General features: G+C 31.2%; 1 protein-coding gene across 2 annotated transcripts in view; it reads right to left on the bottom strand.

The window, feature by feature from the left end:
• LOC106465094 (dixin-A-like) overlaps positions 1–15700 on the bottom strand; it is an 88816-nt gene that overhangs the window by 7269 nt on the left and 65847 nt on the right. For both annotated transcript variants that reach the window (XM_022392922.1, XM_022392923.1), the window contains 3 exons: positions 8158–8307; positions 4672–4774; positions 1341–1452 (listed from right to left, as the gene is read on the bottom strand). In XM_022392922.1, the coding sequence (XP_022248630.1) occupies positions 1341–1452; positions 4672–4774; positions 8158–8307 (365 nt within the window). The remainder of the gene's footprint in view (positions 1–1340; positions 1453–4671; positions 4775–8157; positions 8308–15700) is intronic.

Consider the following 15700-nt stretch of genomic DNA (forward strand, 5'->3'; position numbering starts at 1 on the left):
AGCATCATCGATATGAATGGAGACTATTTCATTTATAAATGTTTTGTTTCGTTATACAAGTTGTTCAGGTTTTTTCATCTAAAAAAAGTGACATTAATTTCTTGACAACTCAATAAAACCTTATCAATATTATATGCATGGTAAAAATTTCACTGTTCAAATGGATTATGAATTGCCAAAATGGTTGATTAATTTTAAAAATCTCAAAGAAATGATAGCATGCTGGATAACAATGCCACAGGGAAATGATTTACTCATACATTATTGTCCAGGCTCAAAACCAAGAAAATGTAGACTGAGTGTCTTGCCACACAGTGAGATCCTGTCCATTCCTGAACCTGAACATTGTGTGGGAATTAATACCATTTTAACCATAGCAACAACAAGCCATACAATAGGAGACTCCATTACTGGACAGATGCTACGATTAACACTATGGGAGCTCCAGGAAAGCAACTGAAGGAACCACATCTAGCATGGATAGTCTTAGCTGTGCAGAGAGATAAAGCATGACTATCCAGGTTGAGGAACACAGCATGGACGCATGTAACCTATATCACTTGTACAAGCAGTTATGAGTGTATGAATGTCTGCTGTGCCATTGTTTACCAATGAGCCATGGTTCTCAGCTTATGTTAGAGCTAGTGGTCTCCAATACTTGAGGCAAGATATTCTACAGACTTTGCCTGGTAAAAGGACTGGAGATGACTAGGATGTTACCCATGCTTTGGCTGCCTTTGGTTCGTGTCATTCTACTGAGGTCACACCTGTTCTGCTCATAGGTGGAGTGGCTGTAATACTGCATCATCAGAATATCATCGCTGGTATTTCAAGTGGTATCACAAAGTTATGGCCTACCCTATGTTTCAGTAAGAATAACCAGTCATGCGTATACCACTTGCTATTCTGATTAAATCAGACATTAGCTGTGAAGTACAGAATATTGAATTTAAACAGTCTGGTAGATGATCTTGGCTTGAGCAACATAGAAAGAATGTTACCTGTTCCGGTAAAAGTGACCATCACATGTCTATAAAGCAGGTACACACACATGTTTTTTTGTGAATTAATAGATTGTTTACTTGTATTATTACATTGTTTGAGTCTTTTTCTTTTTTAAACTCAGTTATTCAGAGATTCATTACTTCTTTACTACTTTACAATAAATATCCTGTTGGAGATCCTGCTATTAAGTGGACTTATCCCATCATTCTAAGGTTTAATCAGTTTTACCTCAACATAGCACACTAGTACAAGTTCTTTCCTGACAAACAAACTTGTAAGGCTGGAAAAAAATGGTGATAGACTAGAAATTTACAATAATGAATATTTATGTTTACCTTTTTGGTATTATGGACAAGAAAGGTGTGGTTGACTTTTCTGTGTAATACACAACTTTTGTAACTCTGCTTCTGTCACTGAAGTGTACATCTTGTAATTTGTTATAAGAAACTGCAAGAGATTTATGAATAAATAGTTATACTGTGCTTAAAAATATTATTTAGAGAGCAAATTATTCTGAATGTATATTGTTAATGCAAATACATGAATATGAAGTTAAACAAACATGTTAGAAAATAAAGAAACTGAAGATATAACAATAAAAATAGCAAGTAAACTGTCACTAGATGGCAAACATAATATTCAAGGTATTCATAAGGGTTTGTATTATCATCTAATTGAAACGTTTTTAAGGTTAAACTGTGAGTATGTCATCATCAAAAAGAAGCTTTTAAAGTTTTACAGAGAATGATTGTTGTAAAAAAAACTTCAGGTGAATATTTATACGTTACATTTGGTGTTGTAATTTAGTAAAATACAAAGATCATATTAAAGATTTTTATTGTTTTCGTTAGATAATAAATTTTGGTTTCAATTTAATCTCTTTGTCATAGATCAAAATAATGTGGATTAACTCCTGCAACACCAGTTAGTACAAAGTGACAATTTATTTTGTAAATTTGAACAAAAGAAATCTATTGGAAGTTTACTGGGTGTTAAACAATAATCAGAGAAGTATCTTCTAGTTTTATTATTGGTTTTGCAGCCATCCTACAATTGAAAGAAATGCTCAAGCATGGAAAAGAAAAAAACATCAGAAACAAAAATTTTCAAAAACATATAATTTAATGCCTTTCAAAATAAGGATTCTGTTTATTGGTTACCAGATATATGATAAAGCAGAACAAAAGAAAGAATTTCAATGTAAACTTCCCAACATTAATTAAAGTTCTCAATACTAGCAGAAACACCACCCCATGGGTAAATGTTTGTGCTAGTTAATTGTAGTATTCATACCTCACTGAAAAAAAATTTAGAAAATGTGAACATTTTCTAAAAAAGGGAATTTTGGGGGGAAGTACTACAAGGGAAAAGTGTTCAGATTATGCTCTTTAGTCATATGCAACTCAATGCATCAAAATGATTCAATGTACAGAGCTAAAAATTTTCATAAATTTTACTGATATAAAATTTAATGTTTTTATATATTAAAAGTGCTACCCTTTGTTGAAAAAAATAATAGTTTTTAAGAACTCTAATTTCTCAGTACAGCATTCAAGAATTACATCAGTAAAGATATAATCAAACCCTTTTGTACAGTCCTAGTGAAAATTGCATTCTTGTTGTGAGAAGAGTACTTTTATTTAAAATTGTGTTCTATTATAAAGAAATGGTTGTTGCACATACCACAGTTATTTTTCTCATTGTCTGGATCGTGAATACCCAAAGTGTGAAATTTTGTATGGATTTCTCTTTGTGGTGCCATTCAATAGATGATGCAGGAGTTTTGGTTACATACATAGATACTGACATACATGCTAAGTCCATTATAATAAGATTAATATTGCATATTATTATATCTCTACAGTATGTAAATTAAAAGATAAATTTGTAGCTTGTCTATATAGTGTATAGTGCTTAAAGAAATAATAAAGCACATATTTCTCTACTTTATTAACAAAGTTACAAGTCTCTAGTAGACATTTCATTAGAATACTGAAATCAAATAACACATTTACTGTCATGTAAAGTTACCAGGACCTTAGATTCTCAAAGTTTAAACCTTGTGGATCATTTTGACATAAGCAAGGTCCTTATTGATCCAAAAGAAATTTTTCCTGGTCCAAGGGACTAAATTACAGTTTGTTTCTTTGTTGTTTTTTACTTTAAAGAAGTTGTATATTTTGATTTTTAATCTGTGTAAAAGAAAACTATGACTGCAATACTTAATCAAATAATTCCTGAAATAGTACTAAAATGTTGAAAAAGTAAAAAAAAATATTTTCAGTGTAGGAAGAGACTCTTGCAATACCTATGTACAAAAATCAAAAGATTACATAGAACATTTTACAAATTATGAAGAATATAAACATATAGACTTTCTTCAAAGTTTGTCTAGTCTTAAGAACATAAAATGAGTGTTTCAATAGTACTAGTTGTAGAATAAAATAAAAGCTTATAATAATTTTTTGAGGTGCCATCATAATAATTTTGAAATACAAAATCTGAAGAAATTTCCTGATTTAATTGTTAAATCATCAAATAACATATAAATTTAATAATTTATGATGTAAAGTGTAATTCTTTGGAATATTTAATTTTTATCTTCCTGCAAAGCTACACAATTGGCTATTTGCACTTTGTCCACTACAGTGAATCAAACCCTAGATTTTAGCATTGTAAGTTTAGAAACTTAGTGCTGACTCACAAGGTGATAGAATGTTTAGAGAACAACCTTCTTTAAATATTTAACAAAAACTGTAAACTTTTTTATGTTATGAATTTATATACAAGATTACTGAAAAGATCTACTGAGCTTTCAATAGAACTAACTACCCATTTCATAGAATTTTGAGTGTTAAGTTTCTTGTAGTGACGACAATGTTTTTTCTTCATAATAACAATTTCAGTAAATATTTTACTTTGATTTATAATATATTAGTTTTATTATTACATGAAATAAGGTATATTCAAAACTAATAAGTAATTTTAACTAAAAAAATATTCCAGGTGGCTACACAATTTTTTTAAGCTGTAGCACAAACACTATATGTTTTTGTCTGAAAACGTTCTAAAAAATCTGACATTTTTTAATTCTACTACTGAACCAGAGCAGTTTAGAGAAGCATGAGCAACTTAAATCTTCACCTATAAAACAAATGTGCAAATGATATAATTTGCATCTAAAGACAGAATTACAGTTTATAAGTGATGCCACAGCAGCAAAATCATGATAACAGCTTGAACATCTTTTAGAGCTGAATAATAGCTAACTGATAAAGAAGGGTGTAGTATGATAAGACAATGGGTAATATGTACATATAAAATGGAATTATCCACCTTAATGCCACCCTATGTGCCTGTTGGCCAAATGGCTAGGTACAGCTGTCTTATTTTCAAACTATCAATCACAGGACTTTGGCTGGTTCTTTTAAGTGAACAAATGGATTAACTATCATGTTTATAATGTGTGTCCACAGCTGAAAAAGCAGAGTGTAATCCTGCAGCATCATATCTCAAAAGCTAAACTCCTCAATCCACAGCCTGATATGCTGACCATGACATCACACCCAGCTCCTTTATACATTTGTGTGTGTGTGCATAATAAAATTGAAATGGATACACAAAAGATAAGAAAATGTCAACTAATATGCAAACATTGTGCCTTACCTTGGGGATTATTGTGGACAACTTCATCAGGTGAATGTTGGGAGCCATGTCCAGAGGTATTATGAAACTCACCATTATGGTGTTTTGACATTTGTGGATTTATCTAAATTAGAAAAAACATTTTCTTAAACTGGAAACTAATTTTAATGATACTCAATTCTCTTAAGCTTGGATGATTAGGAGAAATTGGTTAGAAATCATACTTAAAATCTATTTTTATCCATCAATATGGTCAATTGGATCAGAAACAGAAATGCACACATTGTATATCAACTAAAAATTAAAAACTATAGATTATTTAACAAATTAATACAAGTGGATTCTTTTTTTCCACTTAAATTATGCAAAATACATAACTGTGAAGTTACACTGCCCATCAGTTAGTTCCTACTGTATTTCTAATGTTTTTCCATTGACCTTTATTATCAAAAGTACAGCATTGTTCAGAAATACATCATGCCCAGGAAAATAACAATATGCTTCACAAGTAGCTTAAAATGTTTTTTACCTTTGAATAATGAAAAATATACTTGTAAAGACAGTATAGTGCTTAAAAGGTTTAAACTAAAAATAAAAGCCTGGTGACAAGAAAAAACCTCAAGTGTTTTTTGTTGTTTTTTTATCAGTTCTAACTTAATAATTCTATGCAGAACCATTTCACAGTTAGTTTGAATATTATATATTACACCACCATTGTGTTATTCTTTCCGAGGGAAAAAGGGATTAATTTTAACTTAGGAAGTCATGAGTAAATAACAATGTTAGGAGAATAATTGCTCTTATCTTTATTATAGTATTGTTTTAAGTAAATTCTAGTCACCTAGAAAACAGTTCTTTCTGCATTGATTATGTAAAAAGATTAACTTTATGGTTTAGAAAAAGGAAACCAGATTACCATCATTCCATAAAGAATAAAAATATACCAAAAAAATACTAGTTCTGTAAAAATCCATTTAGCAAATATAAATAACACAGTATGCTCAACAAATTGATAAATGATTACACCAAACATAAAAGCATTTGAAAATGAGATTTATCATAATTATCCAAACAAACACAACATTCAGACAAACTAGTGTCACAACTGATAAAACCTAATTAACTTAGCATAAAATCACTTAATTGTAATGAATTTTACATATTTGGATTCCAGCCCATTTCATTTAAGATCCTTCTTGCTTAACAATTTTATCACTAAATGATATTTTATATAACCAGCTTTACCCTATAATGAATAAATAGTACATAACATCTATTTAACGCTGACACAGATATGACATCAGAGTTCAAATTTACCTATGATATACACACGTAAACCTCAAACTAGTTCTGTGTCAAACCTTTAGATCAATATGTATTTTGGAATTTTCTAAATAAATATGTTTCTATTGCATCTATTTTATGACCTCGTAACTTAATAATGTCATTAATTTATCTTTATTTATCTAATTACAAGTTTGCCAAATATTGCTAAAAACATAGATATGTAGCTTATCATAAATAGTCTTTTATTAAAAAAAAATATTTTCAAGTGTATATTTTACATGTATGATTCAACCATGACATAAATTTCTTTATACTTTTATTTTGGAGCAAATAAAACCATATAAAAGATTGTAATCAGAATCTGATTTCTAGAAGTTTCAAGTGAAAATGTTTTCTATTTCTGAGCTCTTAGTTTATATAGAAATCTTTATAAAATAAAAATAAGGGGAAAATGATAAGGTATTGTCATGTCAAGCTATATAACAGGAAACAATTCTAACCCTACACTATACACACCAATTCAGATTTTAAAAGTTCGTAATATAAAATTGTATGAACTCTGTGCTAATCTTCAGTACTTTTGGGATTTATACTTCAGCTGTATGTCATGAAACATTCCATATTATTTCTTTTTGTGGGTATTTAAGTTACAATCCTTTTAAAGGTTAAAAAATTAAGGGAACTGTCTTAAGATAATCTGTTGCAGTTTCACAAGTTATTTTTGGTGTTCCTGGCTCTTACTTATTACAACAATTTGACAATCAGTACACTTCACTCATGATATCCAGAACCCTTGTTATTTATTTTGAAGAGTTATGGTTTAGTCTACATATTAATTAACCATGTATTTATAGAAATAATACTTTCCTAAATCACACCTTATTAACACCACAAAAGTGTCATGACTACCTTGATGTTAGGACAATAACCAGCTTTACACATGTTAGGCCCAACAAACCTAGGATATGTTAATGAGTACAACAATACTCATAACCCAGTTTTTAATAAAAGGTTGGACAGACATTGGGTTAAACTGGATACTCCTGCAATCTTCCCCTCCCTTCTGTAATGCAGTATATAACATATTACATTATTATATGTGCCACATGATATCCAAGGTTATTGCTGCCTATTCAAGCTAGTAACAACTATAACACACATCCAAAACATATCACATGATTCAAATGTTATAACAAAATATTCTAATGAGAATGTCACATTGATAATACACACATCATTAATATCATCATTACATGACAAAACAATCACATGTAAGGTAAAAGTAACTATTAAGTTAGCATACAATTCTAAAACAATTCATTAGCATCAAGTGAATGAGGATAGGTATAGAGTTAAACTACTGATAAATACTCTTTTCATTTGTCTCTAGCTAAAGATCCATAAAGAATTGGATATGATAGTATAAAATATTTAATATGGCACTTTGTCATATACACAGTAAAGGTTTTTCTCACATCACAAGCTAGGTACATTAGGACTTAAAATTCTAAAATACTGTTTTTTAACATTAACATGCATTAGATATTTGAATCTATTATTCAGCCTTATAATTATTAAATATTATTACAATAATTTATATATACATTAAAGGTGGGCAATTAGTGGAATTTCTAATTGATCCTTCTTGTATAGTTGGAATAATAAAAAATTGTAACAATCGGAAATATTAATTTCGATTCGATGGTTACTTTCGTGAGTCATGCAGTAATCAATTAAGCTGAACAATCTTATGTATTAAAAATAATAATGGCCATATTTCAGTTACTTGGATAGTTGGAATAATTAAAAACAGTAATAATAAGGATAACTATTCTCAATTAGTTAATTATTTTTTTGGCACTGACTTAATTGTAATTTTGATAAATTAAATACTTCACATGATAGTAATTGATGTAATTAATGCTCATAGATAATAAATTATATTGATAAATTCAATTAATCACCCAGCTCCAGTAGACATTATTTTATGTCTGAGATATAAACCACATGGAATAATAAAGCAATTACAATTACACTCTTAGCTATGCTAATGAAATTAATAAGAATGCATTTTTTTACTGGCTCAAGTCTGATAACCATTTTGTATTTTTTTATTAAGAGCATCAGATATTTTCTGTAGATGACTAAGGATGAAAACATACCAATGTATTATATATATATACACACATTACATGTACACAAATGAAATTAAATTCTTACCTGAGCTTCTTCTAGAGCATTAACCCTTTCTAACAAGGATGCTAGACTCTGCTCGATGGTATCTAATGTATGTTGATATGGGTCAGTAGGTGCAAAACACAGTCTCAAACAGGAAATAGCTTCTTTCACAACCTTCAGTTCTTCTCTGTGCTATACAGCAAAAAGACAACTTTTTTAAACAACATTCAGTTATTAACCTACAAATCACAATTACAATTCATTCAAATATTTTAACTGTCAATGTTTTCAAATTAAGCCTTAAAACACAGAATGACATTAATTAAAATCACTGTTTTTATACCTGATATCAAATTATGTAGCTAAGAATCAGTTCTAAATGCAAGTTTTGGAGAAGTAACAACAATCTCCCAAGCACTACTTCAATAACAGTTTTATGGACTTATGCATTTCCACTTCAAACAAATGAACTGGAAACTTGTTTTGTTCAATAATAGTAGTACACTTTATCTTAATAACTACACAAATGTAGTATGTGAGACAGTGTGTGTTTTTTTATAGCAAAGCCACATCAGGCTATCTGCTGTGTCCACCGAGGGGACAGTATGCGAGAGCTTTTTTATCATTTCATATGAAGTAGCCACATGTCTAATTCTTACACTGATAAATACAAATGTCAATTTGAACATTTTCAGTTATTACTCCTCTTTTGTCTCATTAAGCACCAATGTAAGGTTAACCATAGATTATAAAGAATTGGTTATGATACACTTCTATTTTTCAAATGTTTATATAAGTTGTACAGAAAACCAACTTGTTCATTAGCTAGTTTATTACACAGTGATACACAATGACTTAAATAGTTAGCTATTCTTACATACTTTGTTCAGTTCAAATTGGTTAACCAGCTGAACTTGTTGGATTTCTAGACTGTACTAGAAGGCACATAAATCTCAAGCTTGTAAGTTTTAAGATAATTAAGATACATACCTGTCATGCTTTCAAATTTTTATTGAGTTAAAGTTCAGAGTTAAATTACTTGATTAGTTCATTTGAGCATGCTCAATGTTGAAAAAAAATCTAAAATTCATTACTACCACTGAAAACTTTGTACATATCCAAGAATGTCATATGTTCTAGTTAAAAGTATATTTAAAATAAATTTACACCCAATATGTGGTACATGCTTAAATACTTGCAAGAATAACTAATAAATAAATATATTTTAGATAGCTTGTGTTTTACCAGTAGAGATTGAGTTTTCAAATTTCTAGCCATGGTTTAATTCATATCATAAATCAATGAAGCAAAACTTTAAGACCAACACTACTGTAAGTAAAAAAGAAACTCCAGGGCTGGGCCTTGAATCCAGAACCTTTGGCTAACATGGCCAAAGCTCTACAACTAAGCTATTCAAGAATACAAGCAGTTCCAGTCTTCTTTCAGCCATAAGGCTTTTTAACAGGAACATCATGTATTCTTTGATAGCTCAGTTGGTAGAGCATTGGCCCTGTTAGGTCCTGGGTTCAAGACTCAATCCTGGTATTTCTTCTCACTTATTAACTTTTTCATTTACAATAATATTTTCTACCTATGATCTTTAGTTGTATAAACTATTGATGTACTAGGCATTATATCTTGGGTAAGCCTTCCTAGCTTCACAATAATCAAGTGAAAATCACACAATGTAGTGCATGCATTGTACACTGAACATCACTTGATAACTTGGAAAACATGGATCGACACTTCCTTTCAGTCATTGATTCTTTAACCATGTGATCACTCTAACTGTGTTAATCCCTGCCATTAATAGTGGTTAAGCCAAGTACTGGAGTTGTCTCTCACTTAAGATCCAGTGCTTCCTTCCTCATCTAGCTCATCATGAATACCCAGTATTCTCAGCTCCTTTTCTCCTCAGTTTCTGGACTGTCAGTCAGTCCTTTTGCTGATTCCTGGTCAAGCCAATTCACTAGAGGTGTATTGGTAATGCATGGATGCAACCGATCAATTTGCACTATGCATTTTTTTGCATGACACTGAACTGCTGTAGCTCAACAGAACACAAGATAAGGTCCTGTCCAGCAAGATCACAGCCATTAAAACATACAAAAGCCACACCCAATCTTCACAGTGGTACATTCATTCCTTCATCTTCTTATCATAATACCTTTTTTTGTTATTTAGCAGCCTTTCCTATATGTTGACATGCAAGCTAGTGCATGTCAACTAAAGCAGACATCCACATATTCTCATGGACATTGTGTCATCCACTCTAGAAGAAAGGCCATAACTCATGTCTACAGGGAGCAGTATCTCCCACCTGAACATGAACATATTAGACAAGTAACCTAACATTATGATGGTACATATTCTTCCCAGTTTGACTGGGATTAACACTTAGCAAGCATATACATGACAGTCTGTATTACCCATTCTACTAAACCATCAGAGTGAAGATGATAATGCAAAGTATCTTCTCTACATCTAACACTTTAAACAGTTCTGAGAACAAATGGCTGTTGAAATTAGCTACCTGATCCTTATGGACTTCTTCAGATGCTCCAAACTAGGATATCCAGTGCTCTACCAATGTATCTATTATATGCATCTATGCTATATTCCTCAATCTGAATTGGTCAGGTTTTATCTTGATGCACATGAAGTGCCTATGCTAGACATAGGTCCTACAGTTACTTTTCCCAAAGCCTCTGTATTGTTAATCATGGCATCTATCCATTAGTGGAATCTCCTACTGTATGGCTTGTTGTTGCTATGGCACAAATGATTTCAACTTCCACACAGTATCGAGGGTCTGGATTTCAATTAATAGACAGCATTTCACCACGCTGTGAAACAAATCATTGGCACTTCTGTGTTGTGGTCCCAGACTATGCTGTATGAATTAATCATACTACTTCAATGCTGTTACCCAGCATGCAATCTATTCTGGATTTTTTTAAAGTACATTAATCATTTCAGTAATGCATGGGCCACTCATATAGTGAACTTTCTACCATACAAGTAGTGTTAACAATGTTTTATGGTACTGTAATGCTTTCTCACATTTCTCTGAAGTTTGTCTCAACTTTAGTAAGAGCTGATAATGGTGTGGAAATCTTAAAGAACTGCAGAATTCTCACTTGTTCACAGACTGAGGCCAATCTTTCACACTGTTATTTTAGCAGAATCTGTGGAGATTCCATCTCTACCCATGAGTTGATCAAGAAATTCCACTTCTGTGCACATGGAAACATATTTTTATGGTTTAATTTTCAATTGATTTTTTTATTCACTGAAATACCATTTTCAGATTATCAGCTGCAGACTTGAATGAGCAATCAAACAAGAAGTCATCAGCACAGATCGAAGATCTCTCCCATTACAACCCCTTCACTGTAAGCTCAATTAGCCTCTCAAAAGTGGTAGGCATGTTACACAAACAGAATGTCATGATATGAAACTCATACAAGCCACCATACATGTTGAAAGCAGTCTTAGGTCTGCTCTTATCATCCAGCTCTACTTGCCATCATCCAGCTGCAAAGTATAAAGTTTTCAATCAACATGAACAGACCAATGCATTCAGATATTCATCTTTTCTAAGTAGGGAAACTGCATCAACAAAAATTACCATGTTCACCATCTAAAATAAATACAGAATCTGAAGATATGTTCCTTCAGCCTGACAATCATAATGGAAATGATCAAGCACTCCATGAAGTCTGTATGATCCCATTCTGTAACATCAGTTTGATCTAAGCATTGACTACATCTCTAGTGCTTCAGGGAAGTCCATGCAGTGGTCACCTACTCCGTAAAAAATTGCATATTCAGCTGAAATGATGCTGACAGTCACTTTTAGTGGATCTGAACTTGGTGATAACTTCTACTAGACTGATCCAATTGAGATCATGTACCAAAATGATTAAAACTAATGTTCTTTAAATAACTCAGTAATGTCAGACTTACCCAGTGCAATAGCACTACCCACATTCTCACTTGTCATTCAAACATAAGGAAGTTGTAACCTTGAGGCTTCACCTGATCTATTATCACAGGACACTGTTGTCTACATTCATGTACACCTTATAGTACTTATTCCAAATTTGTAATTTATCATATATATGTGCGAGTTTCACATAACACATTATCAAGAAATAATGTTAAGTTTATTTTGTTATAGCTGCCTTTGTTCCTTTGTCATTCTCAGGTAGATAATATCTGTTATGCCTGTGCATGGTATTGCTGCAATGATGTATGTCATGCAAAAATGTTGACAGCAGTGTTCTCCAATGGTAGGTCAGGTGATATCTTGAGGTTATGACCTCCCTTTTGTTTCAATGGGATTGACCAACAGTAACATTAGTGGTGCAGGTGTCCTGACAATATAGTGTTACAAGTAGTTAGAATATAAAACTATGATTTCTCTCAAGCTCTCAATTTAGTAAGTGAAGTTTATGACTTTCCTTTACAAATAGTAATTGTTTTTCAGTTAAAGTAAAGATTGCTTAACTGTGTCCAGTTTCTTTCTTTCTTTCTCAAGCTCAGTCAAAGTCAAGAGAAAGTAAAATTACTTCATAACAGATATCTTGTTGAACTTCCTGTTACAAAGTGGATCTATCTCACTGCTCTAGGGTTAACTCAGTTTTACTTGAATGTACCACAATGTCAATGTTGATTATGTAATGGTTTTCTTTGTTTAACTTTTTCACACGGAGTTAGTGGATTACACCGACTTTGTAAACACCAAATAATCATTAGAGTTTCCATATTATAACTTTTGATATGGGTTTTAGTAAACATTACAAGCATTTTGTACATATTTTTACTAAAAATTTGTCCATGAATATATGGAGTCAGTGTTGACTAGTTCAAGTGTAAAGTAATTTTTCATGTTAAAATTAAGAATACTTTTCCTCGCCTCATAATTTTCCAATTTCATTTGCATAACCTCTAAAACCTTCTAAGTAAATATCAAACATTTTTTTCAGTAAAATTTTATATTTCATCTGTCATTTTCTCTGTTCTTACTCTATTCAGACTCAGTCGATTTGACCACCCTTGTAACCACCATGAAAAAAAATATGCAATAAATCTAAAATACCATTTTCTTTCTTTCTAGAATAACTGCAGATTATAACAGAAAACTATGATTGTTTATCCTAAATAGCTTAAGGTTTGTGAAAGTCTAACCTCTTTCTACTTAATTTTATTGTTTTATTGCTATTTAAATCATGTATAACTAACAATCCCACAAAACAAGTTGTAAGCCATTTAGCAAATGTGTAGCTCAAGTTACCATATTGAATGACATAATGCATGAGCTACTTGCCAGCATACCTTGGAGAATTTTTATTATTTTTCATTATCTTACCTAATGTAACCTTGTCTATCCTAATAAATTTCTTATTTTTATAACAATAAATAAAAAATATACGAGAGAAACAAGAAATCGAGTAATAATGTTTCACCACATTTTTTGCTATCATTTGCTAATTAAATTTACGTATTTTTTGTCATGATTGTACTAGTACATTAAACAATTTTTATTTATTTAAAGTATGCATATAAGAACATAGAATAATAACAAGCATAAAGCAAACAATATCCTATAATTATAATAATTTAACTCGCTTTCTAACTGAGGCATAAATGGCTTAAAATAATTCCTATTGCTACTTCATCTGAACATTGCAAAAGAAACTTTCAAACTGATGATGAAATAGCTAAAATCCTTTACTAAGAATAGTGTAGCATTATATATCATTCAATAGATTAAAACTTTGTCTTTCTATTGATTATAATTGATATAATAGAAAATGTCAGAGAGAATTATTGGGAATTTGTGAAAGACAGGATGTGACAGGTGGGAATGGTAAGCGAGTCTTGATTTTATAGTTTATGTCACCTTAAACAAATAAGATTGAACACTATAAAACTGAGACTTTACTTTAGTAATATTTATTGCACGATGGACAAAAATGTTGTGTACAAATGTCATGATTCTCATACAAAGGGAAATTGGGGATTTATTCAAATATTTCCTTTTAAAATTAAGAAATTAAAACTTATATAATATCAAAATTTGATTTATTAAATATGTTTTGGTGCCAAGATTATTTGAATACATTGATAATAAAGTATGTAATTAAGTTGTTAATACAACTCTCTAAAAGGTTATGATATGTGTACTTTGACCTACCCATAGTGACAGGGTTAAGGGGTGTGATGTCTGTATGGCATGTGTTTTAAAGGGAAAGAGAAAGTTAACACATTCCTCAATCAGAACCCAAGTTTAAAGTTATTTGGTTTAAATTAAAATTAAGTGCTGGTTTAAGGTCAAACCTAAAGTAGAGAAGATAAGAAAGTGTGAACATACTATGCATTTTTATCTTCTCACAGTATCATAGTAGTTATTCTGAATTAATTTTTTTTTGTAAATGTGTAGATTTCACATAACAAGGTCAAAAAAGCCATTAAGATGATATCTTTCTAGCTGCCTTTGTTTCTTTGTTGTTAGGATAGGGATAGGACCCTTGAGGTATGATAAAGGAAGGCTAGTATCTGATGATTATGAGATGGCTGGGTTATTAAATTTTACTTTTTCTTCGGTTTTTACTAATGAAGATTTAAGCAGTATTCCACATCTTGATCAGTTGATAAATGGAAAAGAGATCAAACAAGATGACTGCATTAATTCTGAGCTGGTTAAGAAATGATAAGGCTCCTGGGCCAAATAATATTTCCCCAAGGGTTGTGAAGGAGGTTAAAGATTGGATATGCGAGCCACTTGCTACTATTTATTGTCAGCCTTTGAATAGTGGGCAGATACCAGAGGATTGGAAATTAGCTAATGTAACTCCTCTTTTCAAGGGAGGTAATAAAAATTGTCCTAGTAATTATAGACCCATTAGTCTTACGTCAGTTGTGGGAACAATTTTGGAAAGTCTGTTAAAAGATGCTTTGCAAAGTCATTTAACAAAGTTTAGAATTTTATTGGATAGTCAACATGGTTTCACTAAGGAAAAGTCTTGCCTTACAAATCTTTTAAACTTCTTTAAAAATGTTACTGCTTATTTAGATGAGGGTAAGGGTGTATATTTGGTGCCAAATAAAAGGCTTGTAAAAAAATTAGCTCTATAGGTGTGGGGGATAAGTTAGCAAATTGAATAGAAGAGTGGCTGGATGGAAGAAAGCAGAGGGTTGTTACAAATGGATTTCAGTCAAACTGGATTCATGTCACAAGTGGAGTACCTCAGGGCTCAGTCTGAGGACCTTTGCTCTTTTTGATTTACATCAATGATATAGATGAAGGAATAGTCAATAAATTACTTACATTTGCAGATTATATTAAGGTCTTGGGTGTTGCTAGCTGTGAAGAGGATACTGCTAATTTACAAAAGGATTTAGATCATATAGTGAGTTGGGCAAATAAATAGCAGATTAGTTTTAATTATAATAAATGCAAGATAATGCATGTGAGTTATCATAATTTGAATGATAAGTTTAATTTGGATAGGAATAACTTTAATAGTGTTATGAAGGAAAGGGATCTTGGTGTAATAGTCAATCAGTCTCTAACGCT

Source organism: Limulus polyphemus, unplaced genomic scaffold, assembly GCF_000517525.1.
Source record: "Limulus polyphemus unplaced genomic scaffold, Limulus_polyphemus-2.1.2 Scaffold1834, whole genome shotgun sequence".
Taxonomy (NCBI): domain Eukaryota; kingdom Metazoa; phylum Arthropoda; class Merostomata; order Xiphosura; family Limulidae; genus Limulus; species Limulus polyphemus.